At 64.2% G+C, this 23,553-nt stretch overlaps 1 protein-coding gene across 5 annotated transcripts; it reads left to right on the top strand.

Moving 5' to 3' along the window:
* Positions 1-555: 555 nt before the first annotated feature.
* Positions 556-22,139, top strand: OSBPL2 (oxysterol binding protein like 2). Of its 5 annotated transcripts, XM_090286633.1 has the most exons (15): positions 556-655; positions 2,114-2,294; positions 6,309-6,450; positions 6,826-6,964; positions 8,892-8,967; positions 11,485-11,619; positions 12,095-12,192; positions 14,677-14,859; positions 16,170-16,277; positions 16,901-16,990; positions 18,363-18,513; positions 19,724-19,852; positions 20,608-20,731; positions 20,914-21,004; positions 21,973-22,139. In XM_090286633.1, the coding sequence occupies exons 2-15, from the start codon at positions 2,217-2,219 to the stop codon at positions 22,073-22,075; spliced, it is 1,647 nt and encodes a 548-aa protein (XP_090142759.1). In that variant the 5' UTR covers positions 556-655; positions 2,114-2,216; the 3' UTR covers positions 22,076-22,139. The 5 variants fall into 5 exon arrangements, with proteins under 5 accessions (XP_090142759.1, XP_090142755.1, XP_090142756.1 ...); XM_090286629.1 differs by lacking the exons at positions 20,608-20,731; positions 20,914-21,004; positions 21,973-22,139 and adding an exon at positions 8,074-8,328 and having other exon boundaries at positions 18,363-19,734; XM_090286630.1 differs by lacking the exons at positions 20,608-20,731; positions 20,914-21,004; positions 21,973-22,139 and adding an exon at positions 8,074-8,328 and having other exon boundaries at positions 2,114-2,159; positions 18,363-19,734.
* The last annotated feature ends 1,414 nt before the right edge of the window (positions 22,140-23,553 follow it).

Below are 23,553 nucleotides of genomic sequence, written 5' to 3' on the forward strand. Positions count from 1 at the left end.
ACGGAGCCGCTGCACGTCAAGGGGACAGCAGCAGATTTTACGCGGGAGTGACGGTCTGCAATGCAGCCACGGGTAAGCAGGCTCCGGCTTTTGGTGAGCGAGGAAAGGCGTGCCAGGGAGGACTGGCGGCGGGGGGCCCTGGAAGATGCTTGGCTGGGGCGGGCAGCTTTGGGAGGATGACTTCCGCCCCCGCCCCTCCGCCCGAGCCTGGGATGTGAGCCGTGAGCACCGACCCCTGACCGCGGAGCGTCAGCCACCTGGCTCGGTGTTTGTAAACTCAGCTCTGCAAGCCGCGCCCCTTCCTACCTCCCGCCCCCTCGGATCAATATTTGCATAACCCTGCCTATCCATGCTATGATTGGCTGTTCGCGTCGTCACTCTGCGTGGGCAGGATTCCCGAGGGGTGGAGAAAGGTGCCGCTCCGGCGAAGTGATTACCATAGTCCCGCCTCTCGGCGCGGCTCTCGGGTCGAGCGCTGATTGGACGAGCGACGGTTTGGGCGACGGCGCGGGGCGCCTCCATTGGCTGGTGTGGGCTGTCAGTCGGTGGGGCGGCCGGCCGCACTTCCGCCTCGGTGTCAGTGGGTCTCGGGCCTGCGGGGTCGGGGCGGGGCGGGCAGCGAGGCTCGGCGGGCGCGGGACAGACTGCAGTGCAGGTGAGCGACCCGGCCCGGCGCCCGGCCCGGCCCCCGCGTCTCCGGGAACGGCTTCCGGCCGCGTGCGGGCGGCGGGGGGGCCGGGCCGGGGCAGCTGCAGCCCCGCGCCCACCGCCCAGCGACCAGGCCCCGACCCGGCCCGACCCCGCTGCGCGGCCCCGGCCCAGGAGTTGCGGCCCCGAGGAGACTCGGGAGGGAAGCCGGCGGCCGGCCGCGGGGCGGCAGGGGGCGGGCCTGGGTCCCGGGCGGCCGCCGGACCCCCGCGTCGCCGGGCAACTGCGGCCCCAGGCCCGGCCGGCCGCCGCCGCCGGAAGCCGGGTTCGGGGTGAGCTCGGAGGCCGCTGCCCGCGGGCTCGCCGGCGGGGGCGTTGGGGCCCCGGTGTCACTCGTGTACGCGAGGGGAGAGGCCGCCCCCGGGCCGGCGGCCCAGCCCCTCCCGTCGGGCCGACGGCGGCGGGACCCGCTTCTAGTTTTAATTCGCCCCCCTTAGCGGACCCCGCGTGCCGGGGAGCCGTCGGGCGTTGCGAGGGCCCCCCTCTTCCACAATCACAGCCCAGCAGTCCGCCGCAGCCGACCGAGCCCGGACCGGGGCTGCCGGGTCACCGCGGCTCGGGCGCCCAGGCATCCGCGACGAGAAGCGGGGGGGCCAGGCTGCCGTCCTCGGGGCGCCCCTGCGCGGGAGGGTCCCCTGCAGGGAGCTGGGCTCGGGTTCGGGCTTCCCCCCTGAGGGTCAGTCTGGGACAAGCTCGGCCAGGAGCCGCCACTGTCGCCTCGGTCCCTCCCCTGGGCCCGCCTGTGCGCAGTGGGGTCCTGGCTGCGCGGCTCCCCGCCCTCACACCCCCCCGATGTTGGGGGGCACAGCTGGAGGGCACAGGGCCGTCCTGGCTGGCTGCGCCCCGCGCCTTCCTCCGCGGCAGGGGCCCCGCACCGGGCGGGCGCAGGCCGGGCGCCCCAGCGTGTGGGTTCCCCTTCCCCTGCCGGGACGGGAACCTTATCTGCTGCTGCACTTCCCCTTGTCCGGCAGTGTTGTCACCCCAGACCGGATGGCCGGTGAGGAAGCAGGTGCCCCCCTGAGCGGCGCTGGCCTTTCCTGCTCGCCTCCCGGGTGGCCTGGGAGCAGCCCTGACCAGGGAGGGTGGCATGCGGCCTGACTGCCAAGGCCCCACGTGGCCGACCCCGGGTGGCCTGCCCAGCGGGGTCCTGAGCTCAGTCCTGCAGGGCCCGGGAGCAAGCAGAGAGGCTCGGTGCCCGCCTCTGGGCAGAGAGGCCAGCCGTTGCGGGTTCGCCCTTAACCAGCGCTGCCCCTCACAGCGGCCCCTAAACGTTCCTTCTTTGTGCTGTTCTGACTGCGCTGCGTTACACAGGCCAGAACTTTGGTTCTTGGCCGCGTGGGTGATAGATCTTCATTGTGTTATGAGGACAAATGTTTATGAAACCCTTTTATTTCTTCTGTTGCAGAGTAAGTCTCCCCCCGCCCCAGATTCAGCCAAAGCCCCTTGCCTTGGTTCGTAGTGGGGTCCTGGCGTCTGCGGCCCGAGAGGGGGCGCGGGGGAGGTGGTGGATGTCCACGGTGCGAAGGATGGGCGTTAGGCACGGAGGGCTTGCATCTTTGCAGAAAGCGGTGGCGACGGGCCTTGAGGTGACGAACATGTCCCGTTCGAGAGGCCCAGACTCTCTCTGGGGGTCAGACGGGAGAGCGCAGGCTCTTGGGTCCTGTCCCCGTGCCCTGCACCGTGGAAAAGGGAAGTTGCTGCCCTGCTCTCGCCTCCAGGGTATTTGCCCACAAACTGGGTTCCTGGGCAGGACGTCCGTGGGGAAATGTAGGGACGAGTGCTGGTGTGGTACTAGGTGCCCGGGGCCCCTTCGGTCGCTGGCCTGGGTGTGTTGAAGCTGACCCACCTTACAGTGACTCCCACGCACACGCACGCAGTTCAGACGTGAAGCCCAGGAGCCTTTGGTGAGCGGAGTGGTGCTCCGTTGGATGGCACTGTCATACCTGACACGTAGGACCACTCGAGCAAGGCTGGGCTGAGACAGAGACCTCAACACGCGTGGGGGCCTGCTGTCACTCAGCCACGGGCCCTGGGCGGCACGCAGACCGTGGGGGTGCCGGCGGGCCCCTCACCACTGCCATGCTCCCTGTCGGAAGGCAGACCTGCGCTTGGTGTTCACACTCACTGTCTGTGCGAGGCTTGAATGGAAACTTGGCTGGTGTGAGCTTAATGAGGATGGAAGGAAGTCAGTGTGTGGATGTGACTGAGCATAAAGAAAGATGTGGCTCCTAAGAGTTGATGTTTCAGGTTCGAGTTAGACACTTTTTGAGGTTTCCATGGACAGTTTTTACTTCTCAAAGCGTTTTTCCTAGCAAGACTCAGGTATTGGCACTGCCCAGGGCGAGCCGGCCTCGGAGGCATGGCGTGGAGGGCTGGCCCGTGCCCGCAGCTTCCGCCATAGCCGTGGGATTAAGTGGTCACCTAGCTGTGCTCCTGAACGTCATCGTGCGTCTGTCTTCTTTCCAGATTCAGAAACAAACTTAGGGTCACTGAGAATGTCACCATTTGGGCAGCGGCACCTCCTGGTGACACAGGCACTCTGCCCTCTGCCTTGAGCTGCGCCAGGGAGGAAGCTTCGGGACCATGCTCGGGCAGCAGTGACGCCTGTGCACCTGTGCCCGATGGTGGTGTGTCTCGCTCCTTGCTGTCTGTGTGTGCCGGGGGGATCTTGTAGGGTTATTTTATTTTTATTTTTTAAATCCTCACCTGGGGATATGTTTATTGATTTGAGAGAGAGAGAAAAGGAGAGGGAAGGAGAGAAAGAGAGAAACGTGAATGTGAGAAACATCGATCGATCGGTTGCCTCTAGTACGTGCCCCACCGAGGATCAAACCCATGACCTTTTGGTGCACAGGATGGCACTCCGACCAGCTGAGCCGCCCGGCCAGGGCCAGGGTTGTTTGGAGGTGTGGACTCTGGGATCCCACTGGCTGAGATAGCCCTGGCCCCCTGGTCTGGTCGGAGAAAGGCCCGGCATCTCCCTCCCACGGCTCCTGTCTGTCCAAGAAACCACCGAGTCATGTTGGCTCGGGAACTGGCTGAGCGGCTCTTGGTCGGGCAGACCTGTTGGACTTGAGCTCATACCTTGACAGAGGGCGGGGCCCCTGGCCTTTAAAGGGGCCAGAGGTTCCTGGAAGCTTGCTTCCGCCCGGGCGGGTGGCCTGAGAACTCTCTGTGGGAAGTTGTCCTGACTTCAGGTTCAGGATGACGGCAGCCAGCGGGGAGGCACACGGTGACAGAGTGAGCGGCCGTGTGTTCCACTGAACACACAAAGGCCGATCACAGGCAGTCGTGAGAAAAGTCCGCTGTGACTGGGCACCTGTGCCCCAGGCTGGTCGGGTAATTTGTGACACCAGCCGCTGTGGGGAGTGGACGGGAGCGCAGCAGGGACTGCAGCGGTGACGGTTCAGCCGGGGCACCTGGCAGATGCGGGGAAGGAGAAGCGTCAGGGCCATCTTACACCGGACTCGGGGTAAGGGAGGCTCCGAGTGCCTGGGTCCCCAGAGACGTTACCCTTGGGAACGTCACGGCCCGCCAGGGAGCAGGAACGCGCAGGGAGGGAGGCCAGGGTCCTCCTTCAGGTGCAGCTGCGGCGTCGCGGTGGTTCCCAGGCTGCTGTGCGTGCGTGGGGCATGCCACTGGTGCCCCTCCGGACAGGAGGTCCCTGGCTGCTGGGGTACCCTGTGAGCCGTGTGGGCGTCGGGGCGGCCCAGGGGTAGGCGAGGGGCTCCCTGTGGGGTCCCAGCCTCTCTTTGGAGCAGGGACACCCTCTGAGAGCCTAATGAAGAGGCTGAGTCACCTTCCTGGGGAAATGGATGCAAACAGAAACTCACCGTTTTTTGGGGGGTGTAGAAATTTGAGGATTTTGTTGACCTTGGTTTCAACCCTACGCCCATTAGTGCCCAGGAAGGGCAGTCAGGGTGACACATTTCTCAGCACAGAGAAACCGGTCCCAGGAGCAGGAGGAAGTCGGGGAGAGCTGACGAGGCAGGACCTGGGCTGGGAGCAGGCGGCAGGCACAAGGGCGAGCAGGTCACACTGGAGTCCGTGGCATGGGGAGGTGGCATCTGAAGCATCCTGCCCGGCTGCACGGAGGCCAGGGGCGGGGCGGTGGGTGCCCTGGGACGCAGTCCCTGCCACCCCTGCCCCGTGCTCCTCCACACACCCCCAGGGCTGCGGGGCCGGGTCTTCCAGTTGTCCGGCCGCCACCTGCCGGGCCAGGGCCCTGGCTCTGCCCCTCAGAGGGCCTGTTTCCTTCCCTGCCCCCAGGGCGCAGGGTGCCCATGGGGAGGGGCTGCGTGCTGGGCATGGGGACTGCGTGTTTCTGCGACGGAGTGGACCGGCGGGGTGAAATGGCACAGACGTGTTGCACGAAGAGCTTCCGTGCGTCACACACGTGTGTGAGAGTTCTTCACTGTGGACGGTTCTGATCCCACGGGCCTCTTCCTCGGAGCCTGTGATGTGTCTGTGGCGCTCACTGTTGAGCAGTCAGCCTGGCCAAGGGGGGCGAGGGCTTGGGGGACTTGTGGACGGTGGGGCTCTGGGCCCTTCCCTGTTGGGCCCCAGCAGACGAGCTGGCCCACGGCGGGCTCCCGGGCCAGGCTGGTGCCCCCCTGCCTGCATGTCGGGGCCGCCCTGCTGGCATGCGGGACGTGTACAGTGAGGGACTGGCGCGTTGCTGACAGAGCACGCAGGGCGTGTTTACCGCCCCTTCATCTAGACGCCTGTTTCTTGCGTGAGCTGCTGACAACATCATTTCTCCGTGCGGCCTGGCAGCCCGCTGCACAGTGCCGGCCACGCAGCTTGTTAGGGACGCGGTGACGTCTGTCCTTCTGGCCCACGTGGTGTTGGTGGGCAGACTTGGGATGCAGGGCTGGGTGGAAGGCCGCCCCTCGCGTACAGGACGGGCCCAGGCCTGAGCTGCCCTGGGGGTGCCCGTTGCCAGGCTGCGCAGTGCTCCCCGGCAGCGGGCAAGGCCCTCGGGGACAGCCCGGGCCACCTGACGCTGTGCACACAGCCAGGGCTGCCTGTGGGGACAGTGCTGACCTTCAGCGGCAGCGTCCCGCCATCTGTCAAGGCTGCTCCTGGGGGCGGGAGGGTCTGCTGCACGTGAGCCACGTGGTGGCCGCTCCCGCCGACAACTGCCACTTGCACGGCAGCCTCTGCAGCCCGGACGCCTGGTTTCAGGTTGACGTGACGCCAGTGCTTGGACATGGTTTTCCATGTGTGGCGCCTGCCTGCTTCTGGTAAGGCCAGGCAGCGACTGTCAGCCCAGTTCCCGGGCATGTCGGAGCCCCTGGGCGCAAGCGGAAGCTGCCTGTTCACGTGGCTGCCCGCAGGTGGTCGCTCTATCGTCTTCTGATGATTTAAAAATGAAAATAATTCCTCAAATACTGATCACTTACCTGTTCATTGATGGGTATTTGTGTTATAAACGTGTCCTCTTCTATTTCCTGAAACCCTGCACTTGTTATGTCATTCGTCTGCTTCTGTGCTAAGATGTAACTGGGATTGATTTCAAAAATGACGAACGGGTATTTGAAAACTGTTTGACCCATGAAACTTCTGAACGCTCAGTATGCCAAATGCTGCTCCCCCAGACCTCTACCGCCTGGTGGACCCCCCACAGCCCCGAGCGGTGCCCCACCCCCACCCACGTGGACCAGCGCGATGACCCAGTAGGGACTGTGGGCTGCCTGAGGAGGATGAACGGGGACGAGGAGTTCTTCGACGCCGTCACAGGTGAGCGCAGAGCTGGGAGTCGCTTGCCAGCTCCCGAGCGCCCCCATGAGAGGTGGTCTGAGGCTGCAGAGGTGCCCCCCCCCCCGAAGCTGTGAGCCCCAGACTGACTCGGGGGGAGGCCTGTTCTGGGCCCACGGCCGAGGCTCGGGCGGCGACAGTGCGGGCAGGCCCGTGGGTCAGAGCGCATGCCCCCCTCAGCCAGCTCCCCGGTGCCCCTGCTCCTCTGCCTTTGGTTCCTGGGCAGCAGAGTTAATGATTCCAAATGTGGCCACTAAAAACAGTTGAGAACTTCGGGTATTCTGCTTGTGCAGGAGTCTTGGAGGCAGGCTTTTGTCCCCCAGTCCTGCAGAATCACCTTCTGTTTGTCTTGTGCAGGCTTTGATTCTGATAACTCTTCTGGGGAATTTTCTGAGGTGAATCCGAGAGTCACTGGAGCAGTTCACGTGGACACCAGCAAAAGTAACGGCAGAGCCGGGGAGCGGCCCCCGCGGGAGAATGGGGTCCAGAAGCACAGGTGTGTTGTCCTGCGTCCGTGGTTAGAACCTTCCAGCATGTCTGCGGTGGCCCCACACACCGAGTCCCGAGGGCCACATGGGCCGGCCCCTCCAGGCAGCAGCCCGCACCGGTGCAGCCGGAGACTTGGAGACGCAGCGGCCACCCCCCTGGCTCTGGAGATCTGCAGTGGTGCTTGCAGAGGGGCAGGACGACACTGCCCGGGGCCCAGGCGAGACCACGGGCCAGTCTCCTCCCTGCGCTTGTTCCCGGCTCAGGGGCATCTGGCGGCAGTGGCCAGGCGATCGCCAGCAGAAGCGAGGGCACTGTCAGCAGTGGAGCCCGGACGCGGCGGCGGAGGGAGGCGGGCCTCTGCCCTCCACGCTGGTCTGCATCTCGGCTCCAGGGAGCCCGCCCCCTGCCCCCGACCTGCTCTGAGCCAAGGCCCAAGGGCCCCTCCGCACCTCCCCGGGGGACTCACCCTTGACTCCTGCGGTGCTTTGCTCAGCAGACGGCAGTGCACAGCCTGTGTGCTCAGGCGGCCTGGCTGGCAGCCCCTCCTCAGCGCCCCTGACTGGCCCACAGCCAGACGTGGGCAGGTCAGCCCTGATGCCGCCCCCTTGCTCCCCACCCGGTCACCCACGTCTGACACGCACACCTGGCCCTTCCGGCTGTCGGCCCGCTGTCACGCCCAGTCAGGCCCCCACTGTCCCCGTGCCCCCTGCAGCAGCGCCTGCAGCCCCTCTGTCTTCCTGCTGGCGGCGGTCACTTTGTCAGAGGACAGACCTGACCAGGCCACCCCCCCCCCATTTACAACTCTGAGGTGGGGTCCCCGTGGTGCACCCAGGCATCACTGATGGTCACCCTCCTCTAGGCTGGGGTCCCACAGCCTCTCCTCCTGCTCCAGCCCCTCCCCACCATCTCTGGTCCCAGCTGCCAGGGCCTCTCCTGGGCCCCTGGCCCCACGCCGGGCTTGCCTGCCCCCATCCGTCTCTGTGTCTTCTCTCCCCTCCTGGGCCCCCCACAGTCCAGCCCAGGTGACAGCAGGAGGCACCAAGTGTCATTTGCCAGCAGCCTGGCAGGTGGCTCTGTCAGTGGTTTCCTCTCCTTTTTGTCCCTGAAAACGAGCAGCGTGCCCTGGCCCAGCTGCCCTGATGTGACACCTGAGGGAGCTCAGGGCCCCCGCGGGGGGAGCAGTGCTGTCATCGCTCTGTGCGGGGTGGAGGCAGTGGCTCGCGCTCTCCTGTCGCTGGTGCAGAGGCTCCTGAGAGAAGCACACGCAAACCTGGGAGCCACAGGAAAATGCCCGAGTGGCTTCCGGGACTCAGGGCAGTGCAGGGAGCCCATGGCCCAGTCTGCGGTCCCAGCCCAGCGGGCCTCCTCCAGGTCAGGGCTCCAGCCCCCTGGGCACCCTTCCCTCCCAGAGGGAGCCAGACCTCCTCCCAGCCAGGGTCCCAGGAAGGGGACCAGGCCCCTCTCGGGTTAGGAGTCCCCAGGCCCAGTCGACTCTGAACAGGGTCTCACGGTGCAGACAGGACTGCAGGGCGTCCCCTGGCTGGTGGGCAGGAACATGCCCCGGGAGACACGTGGAAAGGACGGATAGCCCCTTTCTGGAAAGGTTTTCTCAACTGGGTTCCCCCTCGGGGTCCCTGTGGCTTGGTCTCTGTCCGTGGTCCTGTTGTGCTCCTAATAGCTGGTCTGCTGCCCTTGGGGACGAGGTGGCTCTGTGTTGCCGTGGCTGTCGCCTCCCGGGGCCCTCCAGCAGGTTCATGCAGAACCCTCCTCCGGGACCTCACCAGCAGGCTGGCCTCCTGCCCCACGTGCCCGGGCGGGGGTGCTGATGTTCAGGTGGCACGTGAAAGAGACATGGCCACCGAGCAGAGCCGCTGGTCGTCGGGCCTCCTGTTGGATCGGTAGTGACACGTGCCACTGTGGTTGCCGCTTTTCAGGACCTGCCTGCCGGCCCCAATGTTCACACGGAGCGACTTCAGCGTGTGGGGGATCCTGAAGAAGTGCATCGGCCTGGTGAGAGCAGCGGCCAGTCGAGCGTGGGGCGGGCCCACGGTGGCCAGGTGGGAAAGGCAGTGCCCAGGAGGGGGAGGAGGCGAGGGGATGGCTGGACAGCAGCCAGCAGCTCTGCAGACTCCGGACGTGGCCTTCCGCAGGCTGCGAAGTGCTCCTGGCTGGCTGCCTCCTGGGATTGGCATGAAATAGGGGGGTTTGGGGGTTCTTGAACATAGGGTGAGTCCTGCAGCCCACCCATGCGGGGCTGCGGGCAGAGGTCAGACGCTCGGAACCTGTAACTGAGAAAAGGGGCCCCCAGGGTCCGGGGGCCACGGGCCCTTTGCTGTCCTTTCCCACCGACGGGGAGAAGCCTCCCGGTGCCTGGCGGGCTCAGGCATGGCCGCATGCGGGGCCGAGGCCTCCTGCTCGCTGTCCGCACGGATGGGCACCTGCTGTCTCTCAGGGGCCCGTCTCCCGTCCTTCTAACGCTGCTTGTTGGTGGCCCTTGTCCATTGCATTCTTTTGCCCGGGCAGAACTTCGTGGGTTTTTTCCAGCTGTTTGTTTTGGGGAAAGTTTAGATTTATGGAAAGTTGCAAAATGACAGGGTGCATCCTGTGTCCTCTCCACCTTACGTTTCACTAAAGGACGAGGCTCCTAGACACAACCCCGGCACTACCGCCATTCTTCTCAAAGGAACAGAGTGCTTTGCCGTCAGCAGGGGCGCGCTCTGCGAATGCGCAGCTGCCTCTTGGGCTCTGCGTGTGTGTCTGTGTGTCGGGGGGCCTTTCCATCAGAGGCGGCTCGGGGCTGGTTCCCTGACTGAAGAGCTGCTGGGCTGGGCGTCAGGCCACGGCACTCATGGGGCCGCCGGTCAGAGCGGCACCCCCACCTCTCCTGGGCCAGCTCTGCGGGGACTGTCACGCGGAGTCAGCAGCCATGAGCGAGACCTCCTCCCAGTCCTCGACCCCTGGCCTGGCTCGCAGCCCCCAGCACAGCAGCACGACCCCCCGGCTGGCCTTTCTGTGCGTTTTAAACTCCAGGGGTTCCCATGGCACATGCTGTGGCGCAGGGGGTTCCCCCTGGGATGGGGGCCTCTCAAGGCCCGGACCTCCTGCAAAAGACACCCTGGCTCACCCTGTCCTGTGCTGTCCGGGACCTGCAGCCTGTCCCGGTCCAGGAAGGGGGGACTCAGGCCCCTGGGCCCCAGGAGACTCTGGGAGGGACATGCTTGCCCCCAAGTCTTTCTGGGCAGGCAGGCGGCAGTCGTGCTGTGACGGGTCTGAACAGTTGCTTCAGATTCAGGGTGGCAGGGTTCCTCCAGCCTCTCTTGCTTGTGCGTGCTTCTCCACTCCCCCTGCCGACCCCCGGGTGGTGGCGACGCTGCTGACGATTTGTAGAGCCTGGCATGTACCCAGTTTTTGCCTGCTTTCTCCCACATGCACAGCAACACCGGGGCAGTAGCGTGTTCCCCGAGATAGCCAAGTCTGGGTGCCCCTGCTCCTCCCCATGCCCAGGATGCACCTCAGGCTCTGGGCTTTGGGGCCTCAGCAGCGGCTGCCCCAGGGGGTTGTGCCCAGTGTGTCGTACGGGCTCATTGGCTTCACTTTATTCTTAATGTGTGCAGATTGCTTTTTCAAATTTAATTTTGTCTTAAAATTGTAAGTTCAAAGTCAAACCTCCCAAACAAGGGATCTTTCTCTATATACATATTCTGCTTCCTGTCCCTGTCCCCTCCCCAAGAGGCAGCTATTACAAATTCCACGGTCTTCACATGGGTCGTGCAGTGGCTATGCATAGCCCTCCCCCGTGTCTCTGGGTGACATACTTCCCGCCACCTTACCACCCCCCCAGCGTCCAGAGCTCCCAAGCTGCTTCCCACCCCTTCTGCTCCTGCCTGTGGTGGGCCCAGGATGCGTGTGCACACAGTTCTGTCTGAGCAGCAAATCGGGGGGCTGCCCGCCCACTGCTGCACCCACAGGGTGTCATAGGTTCTCACAAGCAGGTGGGACCCGCCCTCCAGACTGAGCAAGGCTGGCATCCCTCCTGAGGCTGCATCTGCGTGGCTTCCTCCCGCCTCTCCCCTCTCCTTCCTTCTCTAGCCCTGACCCGCTGGTCCCCGTGTGTCTGAGGGACACACCTGTGCTGACCTTGAAAGGCCTTTGGGCAAAGCCACACAGGGCCATGTGGGGCGCGGTCCCACTTGTCAGGCTTCCCCTGAAGGCTGCTTCAGGGTCATGGATCCGGAAGTGGCACCAAGGCCTCGCTGTAGCGGGGGCAGACCACTGGAGACAGCCCGTGTGGCCACTCCCGCCGCCTGGCTGCGCCAGTGGTCCGACACTGCGCAGTGGGCGTGGCGAGGCAGAGGGTCTGGAGCTGCACTGCGGGAGACCGAGCAGAGCCTGCGGGGCGGGACGGGGGGCCCAGGGCCACGTCCGGTCTTGTCCTCGCAGCCACTTTGGGAAGTGCCCATCAGAGCGGGGTGGCGCGGGCTGTGCTTTCTGGGGGAGCCACCTATGACGTCCCTCTGGTCCCTCCAGGAGCTGTCCAAGATCACGATGCCCGTGGCCTTCAACGAGCCCCTGAGCTTCCTGCAGCGGCTCACGGAGTACATGGAGCACGCCGCGCTGGTGCACCGCGCCGCCCGCCAGCCCCAAGCTCTGGAGCGCATGCAGGTGGGCAGCCCTGCCCCCACGGGGGGGGGCACACAGCTCACACTCGCCTGGGCCCGGCCCCTCCCAGGTCTTTACGGCACCACCGGCTGTGCATGCGCACATGCGCCAGTGTGTGCCTATGTGCCCGTGTGAGTTCATGTTCTCCTGTGCGCATGTGTTCATGCGAGGTCATGTTCTTGTGTGTATGTGCTCATGTGCATGCACCTGTGTGCATGTGTGCACGTAACATGTGCCCCTGTGAGTTTGCATGCCTGTGTGTGTGTGGGGGCCAGACACACTGCCCTTGCCACCGGGCCTGCCCAAAAAGACAGGCTGGGACTGGAGAGCCGCAGGGCCTGCTGTGCATGGCTTGGAGGGGGTGCTGGTGACAGGAAGCCACATTGCGAGGGGATGACAGCCATCAGCGGAGTGGGAATCCCGCCCGGGGCAGACCGGCTGGGCCCTGGGGCCCTCACAGCCTGCGTGTGGTTTGCAGTGCGTGGCTGCCTTTGCGGTGTCAGCCGTGGCTTCCCAGTGGGAGAGGACCGGCAAGCCGTTCAACCCGCTCCTCGGGGAGACCTACGAGCTTGTCAGGTAAGGCCGGGCCTGGGCGCCACGTGCGGGGTGTGGGGGCCGGGGCGGTGGCTTCTTCCTGCAGCACAGCTGTGCTTTCCGAGAGCCGACCGTCGGGTGGCGGGTCCCTGAAGGGCCCGGAACACCGCAGGCGAGAGAATGGCTCGCACTGGGGAGTGGGGTGTCAGGGGTGACAGAGCCCTGGCGATGTGAGGCCGAGTGGGAGGGGGTCCCCAGGCCCGATTCAGGAAGGGAGAGGAGGAGCGGCTGTGAACGGCCTGTTAGCTCTGCCTGCGATGGGGGCGGGGCCCAGCGAGCACACGGGCCCTTGCCCTGGGAGTCTCGCCGGCGCTGTGCAGAGGGCAGGCTCCCTTGGGCAGGAGGGGCTGCGGGGCGGTGCCACTGAGCAGGGTGGCTGTTCCCAGAGGGCAGTGGGCTCGGCCACCCGGCCTGAGAGCAAGACAGCCTGGCCCTGCTCCGGGCGTGCTTGGTGGCCTCCACGGTGACTTCTCTTCCACCCCCTTGGGTCCCAGGGTGAGTCGGTCAGAATATTGTATTAAGTGCAGGTTTGTCTTCAATACGAGAGCTCACGCTGCTGAGAAAGCGTGTCGGGTTAGGAAAAGGGACCCAGATGAGCTGGCGCGCCCGTGAGAGCCGCGCTGCCGTGTGTCTGCGCAGCCCAGCCGTGCGCCGCGCTCACCTCCCGGGGAAACTGGGAGCCTGTTCTTCGTCAATGTTTCACTGGTGGCAAGACGTGTCCCGTGCCTCAGCGTGTCTGCCTGCCGCAGTTCAGTTGGCAGCGTGTTTTCTTTCACAAAATAAAAGAAGGGGGTGTTACGTGGTCACTGGCATCGTGGGTTCAGAGAAGGGCTGTTCCCCTGGAAGGTTCTGGCCGCGCTTGCTGGCCCTTCCCAGCGCGGGTGTCGTGAAGTCGGGTGTGTGGGGGCTGCTGCGCACGGGCCCTGCCGGTGCGTGTCAGCGCCAGTCTGCGGCCACGTGGGGCGGGATGGTCCCCAGGGAGGTGGGGCAGCGGCCACCCCTTCTCTGGCCCCGCTGGATTCTCAGGGGACCCCGCGTTGGCTGGTGCAGAGCCCCTCGCTCAGAGTCTCACCACATGGCGAGGCTGGTGGCACTGGAGGGAGAGTGGTGTGTTGCCAGGGCTTGTGTGCAGATGGCAGCAGGTTCCACGGGGGCGGGGGGCGGGGGGCGGGGGGCACAGCATGTCACAGCAAGAAGGACGACAGGGAGCAGCCCTGCGCTGTCACCTCAGAGAGCGGGCAGCTGAGGCCCAGGCGCTGGGGAGACCTGCCCGAGAGGCGCTGCGGGGGGCCTTGGCTTCGGTTCGGCAGCGCAGTCCTCCCGAGAGCCCGGCGCGCAGGGTCTGCGGGGTCCACGGGCGGGAGCGCCCGCAGTCGGGGCTCGGGCCTCGCTGGGAGGCTGGCGGAGCCTTCACGGGTCATTTCGCTCCTTCAGCACGACCCGAAAGAGAGAGACGCCCGAGCCTGACGAGATCGGGCTGGCGGACGTGGGGCATGCGCCCTGGGGGCGGAGGGAGCGTGGCCGTCCAGACGCTGAGTGCCCCGCAGGGCGCTGGTCCTCTTGCCTGGTCAGGGCCTCCCCGCGCCTGGCGCCGAGGTTCCCCGCCTGAGAGAGGGACTCGCCTGCTTTCTGAGCTCCGTCGCATCTCCGCTCCAGTGCCCCAGGGGCCCTGTCCACGGCTCCCTGGGCCGCGTCCCCGTCTGAGCCGCAGAGCTGGGCTGGGGCCTCCCTGACGGCTCCCGCGAGCTAAAGATGACTCCGCTTGTCTTAGACGGGCGCTCGTCTGGTAAGTTACAGACCTTGGCAGGCAGCCTTTTCAAGTCTAATTTTCCAACTTTTCTCCCTCTGGAATGGTTGGAAATTCAGAATCCAGTTAAGTTTATAATTAGGAGCTTTAGTTTTTATCGTCTTTAATGCCTACAACTGTAGGTGTATTCACAGTTCCGGGACAATTAAGAAATGACATTTTTATTGAAGGAGAGTGTGTACTAAAACTCCTATTTCCTGGACAGAAATATCTTAGGGCAGAAGATGTCTTACCCCAGAGCTCCTGGGAGCCTCAGAGGAGCCCCTTCAGAATGTCTGGGGTCCTTGCTCTGGGTGTGGGGCCCAGGCATCCCTCGAGGACTCGGGGGACAGTCTGCTCCCCAGGCTCTGCGTCATGGGTCCCAAGAGGGGCTCTCAGACCTGCGTGTGCTCTGCGTGACCCCAGGGAAGCACCGTTCACGTGCATGTGCATGCTGTCAGTGTTAGGCAAGTGTGATGTCAGAGCGTGTGGTGCACATTTCTGACATGTGACAGCATGGGGAGGGCCCCATCTCACAGCGCCTCCTCTGGACACAAGGGCCCTGCAGTCACACATGTGCACGGCCACCAGCCCAGGAGCCCGAAGGACACAGAGCCGTCCTGGAGGGGCTTGGCTGGCACTGAGGGGGCCCCCTCCTTTCTCTTCGTTCTCATCTGCAGGGAAGACCTCGGGTTCAGGTTCATATCCGAGCAGGTCAGCCACCACCCCCCCATCAGTGCGTTTCATGCTGAAGGCCTCCGCCAGGACTTCCTGTTCCATGGCTCCATCTACCCGAAGCTCCGGTTCTGGGGGAAGAGCGTGGAGGCGGAGCCTCAGGGCACCATCACGCTGGAGCTGCTCAGGTGAGCCCCGGGGGGAAGCCCTCTTCCCCAAGGGGCCTCCTCTCCAGCTGCAGAAACATCCTCGGTCGGAGCTTCAGCGCGGGCAGCTCCGTCTGCTCCCCCTCACCGTCTGGCCGCAGCCATTTGCTGCCCTGCTGACGGCCCCACGCTCAGCAGCTCAGGACAGCCCAAGTGTGTGTGTCACACAGGGTTTCTGAGCAGACGGGACCTGCGTGGGGACCGGTGCAGCGGCAGTCAGGACGCAGCCGCTTCCACGGCACCGGGTGCTGGCTTCCCTCAGAGCCAGGGACCCAAGAGGAGGAGCCAGTGTCTTTTATGACCTGACCTCAGAAGTGACCCAGCTGTGACCCCCACTCCCCACGTGAGCTGTTGGTCAGAGCTGCCCCGGCTGAGTGCAGGCGGGTGTGAGTTCCGGGGGGTGAGGCACCCGAGAGGCCACCTTGGAGGCTGCCCCACCCCCGATCCATGTGGGTCAGAGACACCTCAGAGGAAGTGTGCATCCCGGGCAGTCACCTGGCTGCTGCAGAGCCGTTGCAGACGCTGTCCAGGCCGGGCGTGGGCGGCCGCACCGTGGGCCCCATCGGGTTGCAGTCTGGGTCCCAACGGCCCAGCCTGGCTGGTTGTGAGAGGCCCACAGGACCCCAGGGAGCAGTGAGGTCACCAGGCTCAGGGAGGACAGCCCCCTCTGGGAGACATACCTGCCCCGGGGACTTTGCTTTCCTAGGACAAGGCCTGTTGAGTTTAAAGGTTACAGGCCTTATCAACTCTCGTGTTTGGGTCCCACCTGGGAAATTCAAGGAATTGCAAGGAATTGCCATGAAATACTTCTGTACCGAGCTGATTTTTGCCCTTGAATGTGGCTCTTTGTCAGCCTCCCTGGGGACACAGGTCCGCTGGCCTGCTCAGCTCACATCTGTGGGGGCTTTTCTCCTGCGGTCCTGCCGTGGGGGAGGCTGAGGAATGAAAGGGAAGATGTGCTGTGCTGTCGCAGACGGGAGACCGCCCAGCACCCCCACTGGGAGCCCGTGCTGGCGGTGGGGGGGGCGCAGGCTGCGGCTGGGGACAGAGTGCAGGGGAGCTGCGTTTGTCTTGGTCTTTAGTGCCATCAGGCAGAAAGCTTTGTTGTTGCTACAAAGGAAAGAAAGAATAGATTTCAAACGGATGCTAAGTAAGTAGCCACTGTAGGAGGGAGTTCAAAGCAGGGCTCTCGCTGCTGTGGGTTTTAAGGCCATTACGGTGCCGTTGTGTCTGGGGCGCTGCTCTGGGGGTGGGGGTCTGGCCTTACAGGCGTGCTTCCTGGCCTCCGACAGACACGGCGAGGCCTACACCTGGACCAACCCGACCTGCTGTGTGCACAACGTCATCATCGGGAAGCTCTGGATTGAGCAGTACGGGACGGTGGGCATCCTGAACCACAGGTACCAGCGCGCGCCGCCGCGCGCTCACCGGGCGTAGGCTGACACCCAGGGCCGCCGGCCGCAAGCCCTGGCTGCTGCCCTGGGGCCCTTTGCTCTCTGCGCGCTGGGCCAGCTGCGGGGCCCCTCGGTGTCGGGACAGGGCGTCCCCGGGTCCGCATGGGTGGGACCTGCTTCTGGTCAGCGCCAAGTCCCCGGTCGTGCTCCATGTGGATAGTTTTCTTTTTAATCACAAGCGAACTTATTTTGAAATTTTAAACAACACTAAAGAACGGTGTGGTTCTCAGGTGACAATACAGTGACCATCCCCTGTCCTGTGCCCTCTGCTTCTGCTGTTCCCTCCTCCCGGACATCCATGACGACCAGTCTGTCTTTTCACAGCTGTAGTGACATGTAATTGACATGTTAGAAAGTCCACCCATGGAGGGTGGACGCTTAAGGGCTTGGTAGTACGTGTGCTGGGTCGTGCGGCCTCCGGCACCTGGGGGACGTCCCGCGCCCTCGGCCGTGCGCCAACGCCGCCCCCGCCCCGGGCAGCCTGTCTGCTCACAAACACCCCCCCACCCCACCCCCGCCTTTCCTGGGTGCTGCGCGTCCTGCCCAGAGGACTGTTGTTTCCCCTGCAGAACCGGAGACAAGTGTGTGCTCCACTTCAGGCCGTGCGGGCTGTTCGGGAAGGAGCTGCACAGAGTGGAAGGGCACATTCAAGACAAAAAGTAGGTCTGCGCGCGGCGGCTCAGACGGCGTGGGTGCGCCCCACCAAGGTCATCGGCCTGGGGGGCTGCGCGCGGGGGGGGGGACACCTCAGGACCCTCCCGTGCCTCCTTTTAGTGCAGAAAACGCAGTTCACTGTTGGGCGCAACAGGAGAGAAAAGCTGAACTTTGGTGTCGATTCCGGGGTGGAACGGGGTTCGGCCTGTGTCACCCCCTCTCTCGAGGTCATCAGGTGGGGTGGCCGGGCGGAAATGGGGCGCAGCCGCGGCCGCGGTGCTGTGGCCACGCACGCAGGGCCCGGGCTGGAGAGCGGGCCCGCGGTCTCCTCCCGCGCCGCCCCGGCCGCTGCCCCACAAGGCGGACACTGCCTCTGGGAGCCCCGTTTCCTCGGGACGGTTCTTCCCAGTCTGTGAACGAGGGAATTCTAACGGTTTTGTGAGCAGAGAAATGGTCAGTAGTATTTTAACAAGTTTTCTGAGTTTTCTCCCCCTTTGGGTTATTTATCTTGGGTCTCAATTTTCTAATTTTTTCCCTAAGTCATTTGGGCCACATACTGTCTCAAGGCTCCTTCCAGCTTCTAAAATCTGTACGTTTTCAGTGAGAAACGAGCTTCCGTGGGCCGCAGCGGCCCTTCTGCTCCAGCCTGGCCGGGGCCTTCCGTGCGGCCGCGCCCCCCTGGCCCTTGGGGATCGGCCGGGCCTCCGTGGGGGCCTCCTGGGCAGCGGCCCTGCTCCCCGGCAGCGGGACTAGCGCCTCAGCAGCCTGTCCCTGCGGGGGTTGCTCGGGGAGGGTCCTGAGTGAGGGACGGCGGCCCTGTAGGCCGAGCCGCTGGGACCTGGCGCCCCGCGCTCACACAGCAGCGCCCCAGGGCACGGGGCCCACCGCGCTCTCCCCCGGGAGGGGCCGCAGGGGCAGATCTGGGAGGGGCCCCAGAGCTTATGCTGCGGCCCCAGGAAGCGGGCGGGCGGGCTTCCGTGTGGTGACGACGACAAAGCGGGCTGCGGGGCGGGGCCTGTTCCCGGCCTCACGGGGAGAGGGCTGGTGCGCGGCCAGTCCACGGGGTCCGCTGTGCGCGGGAATGAGGACACGTGGGGCTCTAAACGGAAACGTCCCCACTCCTTTCTGGCCCTCCTGCCTCCACGGTCGCCCCTGTCAGCTGTGTGCCGCCGTTCCCTGCTGCGGTCCCCAGGGCGGCGGTGGCACGCACGAGCAGAGCTCTCCAAGGCGCACTTTCTCCGCTGCGCCTGCGCAGGGCGGGGCCGAGGGGCCGAGGGCCAGAACGGGGCTTGGCCTGCGGTTGCGGCGAGGGTGCCGCGCGTCGGGTTGGCTGGCCGGTCATCGCTCTTAGCCCGGCTTGTGAACCCTCCGTTCCAGCAAGAAGAAGCTGTTCATCATCTACGGCAAGTGGACGGAGTGCTTGTGGGGCATCGACGCCGCGGCGTACGAGTCCTTCCGGAGGCAGGAGCGGAGGGGCGAGCCCCCGCACAGGGCACCGCCGGTAAGATGCGGCCCGGCCAGGCCCACTGTGGTCCTGGCTGCCGCAGCGCTGGGGACGCCCCTGGGGCAGGGGACGCACAGACTGTCGGTCACGCTCGCCTGCTGGCCCGTGCGTCGGCGAGGGGGCGTCTGCATGCCCACAGCGCGGAGTGCATACCGTGTCCCAGTGTCCGTCCCGAGTCACGCTGGGTGTCACTGGGGGCACCTCCATGTCCCTCTGGAAAGGCTCAGCTGTGCCTGCCTCGGAATAAACCTCTTCCCCCGGCCCCTCCTTGCTCAGACCTGTTAGCAGGCGAGTGGGGGTCATTTCGATGTTTGGTTCCGAGGGACAGACGGTGGCCCCGCTGCCAGCACGTTGTGCCCGGGCCGCTGCTCTCTGGGGCCTTGGGGGCCTGCGGACACGGGAGGGGCGGTTCCAACAGGACCCTGTGTCCTAGGTGACACGCCGGCCGCGGGTGTGCAGTGTGGACCTCACAGACGGGTCCCACCGTCCCTTGGCTTCCCCTGGTCTCACACGGGGCCGTTTCCTGAGGTGGTCAGGCCTCTTATTCAGTAATGCTCTTTACCCACCAAGAGCCAAGTTCCATTTCCAGGCGTGCAGGTGTGCATGTCAGACTCACTAGGGCTGCCTTTAATGTGTTTGCTGAGCTTCGATGTTTCCGGGCTACCTGCAGGTGACAGAGTCCTGTCCCAGCGTAGCTCTGGGACCAGCTGGGGAACCCCAAGTCAGTGGCAGGCCCTGAAGCGGCACTTGCCACACTGAACGCTCTGCCCTTGCGTTTGAAAGGTAGCTCTAGGCAGGGAGCCTTTGTGTGGCAGTGCGCTCTCCGGGTGGCGTGGTCTAGGCGCACGTTACCCAGCCTGGACCACATCTCTGTCGGGTGGGGGAGCGTGGAGGGAAGGCCCCTGGGCCTGGACAGAACGTGCTTCCAGACTCTGCCGCTGGCGTGTGGCGACCTGACTCAAAAGCACACCCTTGCACGGCGCCCGCCCGTGCTGACTCTGCGCCCTGCCTTCGGGGGGCCCCAGCGCAAGAGCCCCTGTGGGGGTGGGAGCACATGGAGGCAGGAGGCCTGGCCCCCCTTAATGAAGCTGCAGGCAGCCGGGGCACAAACAGGACAGGGGCATGTCCTTCCTTGGTGGCCTGTCGCTCTGCCTGGGCCCAGTGCTGCGCCTGAAGGTGCTCCCGGAGCTGCTGTCCCCCTGCCCCGGGCGCCCAGTCACGTGCTGTGTTTCAGGGTGAAGGCTCCCAGCACGCAGACGGTGATGCGGCGGGTGCTGCGCCCGAGGCTCCGGAGACCGTGCAGGTCATTCCTGGCAGCAAGCTACTCTGGAGGGTCAACACACGGCCCCCCAACTCTGCTCAGGTCCGTGCGCCCCCTCCCTGACCCCACCCCTCCGGGAGTCCAGGCCATTCGCATCCCCTACCCGTGTCCACACCAGCCAGCCACCTCAGTGCAGACAGAGGGCCTCGTCCTTGCCACCCAGTGGACCGAGCTGCAGGGCGAGCCTCCGGGGCTTCTGTCCCCAGAGCCACACCAGCCAACCCGGAGACACAGGCAGGGCTTTGTCCGCGTGGGTCCTGGTGACACACAGACACATGGCTACCCGCGTGTCCACACGCATCTCTGTTCTAGCTGCCGCAGGCCCTGGGAGGCCTGCCCACAGGTCCCTGCTGAGCAGTTCAGAGGAGGTTGTTCTGACTTCTCACTGCAGGTGCATTTCAATGTTTATTTTGAAAATTAAACTTGCAATTTGTACTGCGTACAATACATTTATTACACACAATAACATAAGTAATTATGTAAAAAGTATAAGGTGACAGATTACATTTTACTTTCCACGTTATGAGTTGTATGTCACATGTAGAATAAGCACACAACACACCATCAGCGTTTCACGGTGTCGTCACACCTGTGGCCCAGCCAAGCCCGTGTGAGACAATCCGCGTGTCCCGGAGGTGTCGGGGACACAGACTGCAAATTGGGTGTCGAGTGGGGGGCCCGGAGGAGGCTGAGGCAGGTGCGTCTCAGGCGTGGCCTGCCGTGGGGTGTCTCCAGCATGGGACCCTTGAGCTCCCAGACGGGGCTGTGACCGGAGCGGGTCTCCCTGTGCCCCTCAGATGTACAACTTCACCAGCTTCACTGTGACGCTCAACGAGCTGCAGCCGGGCATGGAGAAGACCCTGGCCCCCACGGACTGCCGCCTGCGCCCCGACATCCGCAGCATGGAGGACGGCAACATGGGTGCGTGCCTGCCCATGGAGGGCTGGGGATGTGAGCTCACGCCCTTGGCCACCGCTGTGCTGGGCCCTGGGGCCCCTCAGTGCCGGGGGCCTGGCATCGGGGTGTGGCTCCCCAAGGACAGTGGACTCTCCCCGGGTCTTCAACACGGGCGGCTCCTTACCTGGGCCCTGTGCTTGGCCTAGAGCTGGCGAGTCAGGAGAAGGAGCGGCTGGAGGGCAAGCAGAGGGCCGCCCGGCGGGAGCGTGCCGAGGGGGGCGCGGAGTGGCAGACGAGGTGAGGCTCCGCCAGGGTGCACCTGGGGGCAGGGAGGAGGGCCCCCCACACACACCTGGGGACGGGGAGGAGACGCTGGGCGTCGGAAGCCCCCTGGGACGCCTGTGGGCAGCCTGCAGCCCCCACACGTCTGCTCCATGAGACGCTGCGCGGCGGGGAGGAGTGTCTCAGGGTCGCTGTCGCCTGTTCTGTGACTGTCACGACATGACAGCCGCTCACTTAAGTGCTCGGCCGTCAGGGGCTGCGGTCCTCCAGCCTCACCTTAGCAAGTGCAGTCTGAGGCCCCGGGCGGCCGTGAGCCGCTCACCCGTGCGCAGCTTCATGGCGCCGCGCTCAGGGCCCCGCGGGGTCCCCTCACGGCTGTCACGGGGCTCTCACGTTTAAAACCAACTTGGTTGGTCAGGCTTCCGATTTCATTTAAAATTTTGGTCTTAACAGTTTCATATGTGGAATTTGCTTTGTTCCAGCAAGAGGTATCTGATACCTAAATATTAACTAGTTAATTTTTAGTTAGTTATTCCTTCATTGTTTTTTAAGAAGTCAATTTAAAAAATATATTGTGAAATACTGACATATTGTCCAGAGAAGACGATCACTCCTACCCTGTGAGTGCCCCACACCTGCTCCTGGTAAACTGTGTGTCCTTAGCTGTCACCATGTCATAAAGCAGAGGCCGCGGGCAGGTGGCAGTGACCGCCCTGGCTCTCCCTCTGCCCTTGACCCGCCCCATCCCAGTTCGCAGCCGTGACTGTCCTCACCTGGGGTCACAGGAGGCTCAGGCCCCTCCCCTGGTAGCAGGCCAGCCTGCATGTTTGCTGTGAGCCTGTGAGGTCTCTGTTGGGGGATGCGGCTGATGTCTGGGTGTTGCGGGGTGAGCCCCGGGCTGCACGTTGCTGTGCTAACGCCTAATGGGGGGCTCTGTCCCCGCTGAGCCGGCCCAGCCGCTGCCTGACCCTCTTGTGTTGCAGGTGGTTTCGCCAGGGCAGGAACCCGCACACGGGGACCCCCGACTGGCTCTACGCGGGCGGCTACTTCGAGCGGGACTTCTCCGGCTGCCCAGACATCTACTGAGGGCCAGGGTGGCCAGGGGCCCGGGCCCCTGCGGGCTGGACTCTGCAGGCAGCTCCTCCGCGCCGCGGCCCAGCAACACCGGCCTCCCTGAGGACCGTGTTCTCGCAGAAGGCGCGGCCCTGGCGGGGCGCCTGACCCTGTTACGTTGTGACTGCAAACACTGCTGTCGGACCCCTTATAAAGCTCCCCTCGGGACCACCACGTTGTCATTGAGGTTTGAGAAGGAAAGTTCTTTAACTGCCTTAGGTGACAGGCATCTGTGGGGGCGTGGGGGCTGGCAGCACCCCGTGATGAACTGGTAACGAGAGGAAGGAGCCGGGGGGCCGTGCCCCTCCTGAGAAGCGGTGTCCAGGTGTCTGAAAGTACTTTCAGGGGGAGCCAATGGCAGGAAAAGACGGATCCTGAGCCTAACCTGGCAGAGAGCTTCCTACGGGCCGGGGTCACTGTCTAAATTATGGTCCCAAGAACGAGCATTTCAAAGCGTCAGATGGAACGGGATGAGTAGCTGTCAGATTCTGTATTTTTTGCCAATTTTCAATAATGTAAAGATGACTTTTAACATATTTAAGTTAAAAGAACTTGACTAGGATTTGCTGAAGAGCGAGACATGTGTTAATCGCCAGCTGTATACGTCCCAAAGGCGGCATCGCCATGGCAACCCGCTACCACAGCCCCCCGGGTGGCTCCAGCTGCGGCCGCTCCTCCCCGCCGGGACCCCGGGTCACACCGCGAGCGCCCCGAGTAAAGACACGTGGCTGGTGCGCACAGCACCTGTTTTCCCGGCGTGCATGTTTGAGACACAGGAGCGCAGGCGGGTGCCCCGTGGTGAGCGGGGGGGGTCAGGGTCTGGAACAGACGCCGGTGGGTGTCCGCGTCGGCGCTCGCCCCTGAAGGGTGACTGTTCTCTCTGTAGGAGCAGCAGCGCTCAGGCCTCGGCACCGCTCTGAACGGAAGACAATCTGCTGCGTGCTGGCACGCGCGCGCACACACGGGCACACGTGCACAATGCACACATACACGTGCACACGCAACTGTGGGAGCAGTGGGTGCCCCTGGGAGGGTGTCATGTGTCCGGGCTTTAAAATCACATTTGTAATTAAAACACTTTTGAAGGTGAAGACTCGCTCTGCCGACGTGATTGTGTCGCTTTGGCCACCGGCAGCCACTGTGTTGTGACAGTCAATGCAGCCGTGTGTCCACTGATTCGGTGCCTGTGTTTCTGAGAGCCCCTGGGAGTCTGTGTGTCTTATGTAAAATGTAAATGTCACAGGACCCACGGGTGTCAACTGGAGTGAACAGGGTGCCTAGTGTTGGGGCCAACAGAGCTCTGTCCCAGAGGGGCACGGCCCTCCTGGGGGGCCAAGGTCCGAGCGTCACCAGTGCACGAGAAGGTTGCAGAGAAGCAGGGCCCTCACAGACGTCACAGCGTTTTGCTGCTCAGGGTTGCATGTCTCAGCATCCGCTTCTCTGGACACATG

This window comes from Furipterus horrens, unplaced genomic scaffold, assembly GCF_987537825.1.
Source record: "Furipterus horrens unplaced genomic scaffold, mFurHor1.1.pri manual_scaffold_8, whole genome shotgun sequence".
Taxonomy (NCBI): Eukaryota; Metazoa; Chordata; class Mammalia; order Chiroptera; family Furipteridae; genus Furipterus; species Furipterus horrens.

Coding starts and splice junctions, on each gene's coding strand:
- OSBPL2 (XM_090286629.1), top strand. CDS start 2,217: ATGTCCACGGTGCGAAGGATGGGCGTTAGGCACGGAGGGCTTGCATCT. Junction 6,451..6,825: donor GTTCTTCGACGCCGTCACAG/GTGAGCGCAGAG, acceptor TGTCTTGTGCAG/GCTTTGATTCTGATAACTCT. Junction 11,620..12,094: donor AAGCTCTGGAGCGCATGCAG/GTGGGCAGCCCT, acceptor TGTGGTTTGCAG/TGCGTGGCTGCCTTTGCGGT.